Source organism: Chrysochloris asiatica, unplaced genomic scaffold (genome assembly GCF_000296735.1).
Source record: "Chrysochloris asiatica unplaced genomic scaffold, ChrAsi1.0 scaffold00045, whole genome shotgun sequence".
In the NCBI taxonomy this organism is placed as follows: domain Eukaryota; kingdom Metazoa; phylum Chordata; class Mammalia; order Afrosoricida; family Chrysochloridae; genus Chrysochloris; species Chrysochloris asiatica.
The window spans coordinates 10,719,032-10,724,677 of NW_006408563.1; the positions used below are offsets into that span (position 1 = coordinate 10,719,032).

General features: G+C 41.0%; 1 protein-coding gene across 1 annotated transcript in view; it reads right to left on the reverse strand.

Annotated features, from left to right (window-relative positions):
• LOC102839439 (aldehyde oxidase-like) overlaps window positions 1-5,646 on the reverse strand; it is a 129,508-nt gene that overhangs the window by 51,375 nt on the left and 72,487 nt on the right. Inside the window, exons 21-23 of the mRNA XM_006862039.1 lie at window positions 4,314-4,400; window positions 1,130-1,321; window positions 692-919 (exon numbers count right to left, since the gene is read on the reverse strand). Of these exons, the coding sequence (XP_006862101.1) occupies window positions 692-919; window positions 1,130-1,321; window positions 4,314-4,400 (507 nt within the window). The remainder of the gene's footprint in view (window positions 1-691; window positions 920-1,129; window positions 1,322-4,313; window positions 4,401-5,646) is intronic.

Below are 5,646 nucleotides of genomic sequence, written 5' to 3' on the forward strand. Positions count from 1 at the left end.
CTCCGAACCTCCAAACATACCTTTATATTTGTTACAGAGTTCCAACACCAACTCATGAGTCCTCTTGACCCGGTATTCTGTGTTGTTGTTGACTGTAATGGAGATCTATCAAGAGTGGGTGGTGCAGGCATTGTGGACCAGAGACGCCTTCCAGGTGTCATGCTTGAGGGTTACCCAAAGTGACACAATATAAGGGGGCTTCAAAAAGTTCATGGAAAAAAATGGAATTAAAAGATAATGGAATTTTTCTATGCACTTTTGAAAGCCCCCTTGTAGCTGTTTAATGTGATTTCAAGGAGTCTTCAAAAGGATTTGCAAATCAGAACTGTGATGTTTTGTTAATGATCAGTTTTCCTTGCTGACCTACCTCGTTATCAGCAACTGTTCATTAATCAATAACACCATAATTGCTATGGCAAAATAAACAAATCTATGAAGTCAATACCTGAACCCTTTGGAATTGCTAAGTGATTTTCTAAAAATTAGTCCTGGTGTGATGCTGTAGGATAAACTCTGCCCTGCTAACCAAAAGGTCGGTGGTTCATATCTACCAACTGCTCCTTGGAAACCCTATACAGTGTCGCTTTGAGTCAGAATTGACTCAATGGCACTTAACAACAATGTCAATAGATCTTTTATTAAAGTCCTTGAAATTTTTTGCCATACTTAGCAAAGTATTTCTGAAAATTACCTGATAATAAAATGTCTTTGGATATCCAACTGAGAATTTCATGGGGATAATGGCAATTCCTCTTTTCTTCCAATAATTCTGCTGGTTAAATTCCTCTGCAGCCTGTCTCCTGAGGTAGTAGGATGAGTTTTCCATACATTTCTCCCAGCATCTTACTAAATTCTTTGGATCAAATTCTTGCTTGTGAATTGTCCTATCAATGGTTTTGTACATGTTTAACTCCCTAACCTGGTGGATGAAAAGAACAGACTTCACACCAAGATCTTCAAAGAGTGAGTTCATGATAGACATTAACCTTTAGATTAGTCCATAATTATTAGGAAAAAATGCATAGAAAATAAACTAAACATGCTAGAGGCCATATGATTTTGAAAATTGTAAGACTGAGATCTTATCTGTGAAAAGACTTCTCTTGACTATCAGTTTCTCTCAAGTTACCTTCTCTGGTGGCAGGTGGCACTTGGCTGCCACCGCAGTCATCCAGGTCTCTGTTACAAAGGCTCCCTGGGGAAAACCAAAGCCCCGGAAGGCTGTATTGGATGGCAAATTGGTTTTGCAGGCTCGGCCTCGGACGCGCAGGTGGGGAATCTTATAAGCATTTTCCAGTTTGAGCAAAGCATATTCTATTACCTGAAAAGAAAGTGGATTAAAATCATGAAATCCAGACTGATAATGTATTAAGTAGAAACTAACCAGATTTCCTATGAAACTCTAGTGACACAATGGTTAACCCCTCAACTGTTAACGAAAAGATTAGCTGTTCAAACCCACCTAGGGTCCAAGAGAAAAAGATCTGGGGATCTGTTTCAGCCAAGAAAACTCCACAGCAAAATTTTACTCTGTCACACGGTGTCACTATGTCTGAATGGAATCAATGGTACCCAAATCAAATTCCTTTCAGGCAGGAGAAATCCCTTCTGAGATGTGTTTCTCTATTCAGTATTCAGAAGTAACCACTAGGAGGAATCTCCCAAGTTCCCTGGACAGTTACTTGAGTAACCAGCTACTGATTTTCATTTATATGCATTTCATTTACATACTCATATTTTCATATGCAGATGAAATTCATTTCTGTAATTCAAACTAACTTATGTTCTATAGATGATCGAAATGAAAACAACTTAATGTTAGCATTAAAAAAATAATTTCCTGATGTCCAAAAACTGTTATCATGAACACTCAGCCTTTTTAATTTCCCTGTAGGCTACAGTTTTCCAGCTTCTTTAATATTTCCTGTGATTTTGTTTCCTTTCTTTTCTGTAGACAAGAAATGAAGGCTCAAGAAATGCCAAAAGCTTCTAATAATGGTCTGACCACAGTAGAGTGATCTCTGTGAATCTATGTCAGCATCCTCACCCTGAGACCAGAAGAACCAGATGATGCCCAGCTACCCCTACCAACCATTCTGATGGGCATCACATTAGAAGGTCCTGGATAGAGTGGTAGAAGATGTGGAACAAAACTTCAAATCCTAAAAAAGACCAGGCTTTCTGGTCAAACAGAGACTAGTGGAACCTCTGAAACCGTGGCCAATATTCACCCTTTAGTCCTAGAACTGTGTTCACTCTCTGTGGCTTAATTTTCAGCCAAATAAGACTGGCTTATAAAGGAACAATGGAGTACTAGTGTGGCACTTGAGGATAAGCACTGTACTGCAAACCAAAAGGTTGGCAGTTCAAACCCACCAGCAACTCCTTGGAAACCCTCTACAGAGTCACTATGAACTGACTTGATGGCACTTAGCAACAACATAAAGGAACAATAACATTAAGGAGGTAGGCATAGGCATTCCTTAGAACAATCAATCATTTGGGATCAAAAGGGCAGCATTTAATCCAAGGACAAAGTTCAGAAGGCCAGAAGGGTTAGGGAAAAAGGAGGAATGGAAACAGGAGGAAATGGGATAAGGGTGGGGGTGGGGGGTGGGAGATGAGTGGTCTCAATGGCTTAGTGGGGCCCTGCAGATTCTTCTGAGTCACTGACTCCAGGTTCAGAAAAGAGCAGACAGTGCAGCTCTGTCCATTGGGCACAGCTATTCCCAAGCTTTTCTGGAGGTAGGACAAATGATTGCTGGAGCTCAGGGCAGCATTTCTCTTCCTCCAATGTACTAGAACACATATTTGTTATTTAAGTGGGAATACATTTGTTTTATGCATTAAAAATGACAGCTTTGTGTGTTCTAAGTCCATGACTGGGTGTACCATGACAATTTCACCCAGTTCATCTGCAAGTGGAGTGAACTGTGGCTTTTCACTCTAGGAATCACTAGGGAGCAAAGGTCACAGGTTGTGCTTCCCTCATGAGATGAGCAAGCGGAGAAAAGACTAGTTTAGAAGTTTCTAGAGTAGGCAGAAACATTGATAGAATGGAAAGAAGCCAAACAGGCTAGTGCTGTCCTCACACCTATTGTTAGGGGGATTAGACTGAATGAAAGGAACCTTGTGAGGGACTCAGAAACAAGAGGCTTTGCAGTGGCAGCTTTAGAATGGGGCCCAGGCTCCAGGCAGGAGAGAAGAAGCTGGGAGGTGTGTAGCAAATAAGTTCCCCTTGGCATAAGCAGAAGCGAGCTTTACTTGGGACAGGTTCTACCTAACCTTTGCCCTCCTTTCAGATGCCAGTGTGCCCTCCCCTATATTAGTTTCCTAGGGTTTTTGTAAAAAAGCACCACAGTAGCTTAAAACAACAGAAATTCATCATCATTATTATTATTATTGGTATTCTGGAGGACAGACAGTTGAAATCATAGTATCAGCATGGTTGGTTCCTTTTGGAGTCTCTGAGGGAAAATCTGTTCCATGCATCTCTCCTAGTTTCTAGTGGCTTTCCTTGGTATTCCTTGATTGTAGGTGCATCACTCCAAAACTCTGCCTTCATCTTCACATGGCTTTCTCTTATAGCTCACCAGATATTGGATTTAGGGACCCTCCTAAATCCAGGATGATCACATCCCAAGATCCTTAACATAATTATATCTGCAAAGACCGTATTTCCAAATAAGATCCCATTCACAGGTACCAGGAGTTAGGACTTGCAGATAACTTTTGTGAGAACACTAAGGAGTAACTGGGTGGCACAAACAATTAAGAACTTGACTATTAACCAAGAGCAGCCTTGAAAAAAAATCTGGCAATCTGCTTCCAAAAGTTCACACTCCTTGAAAACCGTATGGAGTGTAGTTCTACTCTGCATACATGATGGTTACCATGAGTTGTAATCAACTCAACAACAACTGTTTGTTTGTTTGGTTTTTGCAATACACTACATTCCCTGATCCCCTCTGGCCTTGTTTAGGGTGAGGAGAAAAGAAGAGAAGGAATGAAGAAAAGAAAATGAATTATCTCTAAGGAAATTTTTGAGGAGACACATCATGACAAGAGTATAGCAAATAGAAATGTCAAAGTGTCCCAAAGCAACAGAGAAAGCCAACAGCTCTCTGGCTGCCTCACAGGCAGGGAGTGCTAGTGATCTGAAGATATGCAAGTCATCCTTGTTCACAATTGGCATTCCATGCAAGATGGGCATGAGTCAGTGTACACAAGAGATCATCTTCATTAACACTCTTAGAAACCAACTCCTCCATTACCACATGTAACTACCATAGTTGGTTTTGTAGGTCACGTACCAGTTCAGACTCATCAGGTGTGCAGCCTCCGTTGATGTGATATTCAATGTCTGCTGCCTCAATTTTCCCGTTGTTCATGAAGCCAATCTGTGAGTAGTAAACAAAGACTTCAGCGAATGTGCAAAGCTCAGATGCTGAACTTAAAAGAATGCAAATGGAAGTTCCTTCCATTCCTGGTAAGAGTGTGAACTGGGGAGCCAGACTGCCTGGGTTTAAACTCTGGTTCCCCCATTTACTAGCTGAAGGACCTTGGACAGGCCACTCAACCTTTCTTCAGGAACCCCCTGTGTAAAAATGGAATAAAGCTATTTCCTAATCTCAAAATTTAATGTACATCTAAATCATCTGGAGATTAAACACAAATGGCTGGGTTTCACACAGGTGAAGGAATTAACCAATTGTAGGAAATGGGGGTTCAGTCTGGAAGGTGACGCAGAGAGAAAATATGAGAGCAATCATTTATTTCGAATCCATAGTGTTAAGGAGTCCTAGTGGTGCATTGGGTTAAGCAATGAACTTCTAATCACAAGGGTGGCAGTTCAAACTCACCAGCTGCTCCTTGGGAGAACTATGAGGCTGTCTGCTTCTATAAAGAGTTACCATCTCAGAAACCCTGAGGAGTCATTCTAGTCTGTCCTACAGGGTTGCTATCTGTCTGAATCAACTCGATGGCAGTGGATTTGGGTGGAAAGCACACAAAAGTTTGTAGGTTAGAGTCAACAAAGCTCTGAGTCAGAACCAAAGGTCCTCTTTTATAGACTGAAATCTCCTGGAGTTTAGTACTGGAGATTAATGGTGACTACAATGCCGGTTAAAAACACAAAGTCAGTGGAAACCTAATATACGGGTGCTGTGAGTCTGAATCAATTTGACAACAACAGCAATTTTACATATTTAGTGGTGTGTTCTGCTCCCTTCTCGATTCAAGGCTACATTCTACACAGTTGAAATTGCCAGAAGAATAATCTCTAACAAGATGGGAGCACTTCTATAATGAGCTTACCAGTGTACTAAATGGGTCAAGTTTGGCCAAATATCTGTATTCCTTAGGCCCCCAGAAATGAGAGATCTGAGAATGTTATAGCTTTTTCGAATACCTTCTTTTACTGTTAGTCTTTCTCTCATTTTATACATTAATAATCCCTGGTGGTGCAAATGGTTAATGAGTTTGGCTGCTAGCCAAAAGGCTGGAGGTTTGAGTCTGCCCAGATGTGTCTCAGAAGAAACACCTAGCAATTCACATCTGAAAAACTCATCCACTGAAAATCTTATGGAGAGCACAATTGTACTGAGACTCACATGGAGTTGCTCAGTTGGACTTATGGAGAGCACA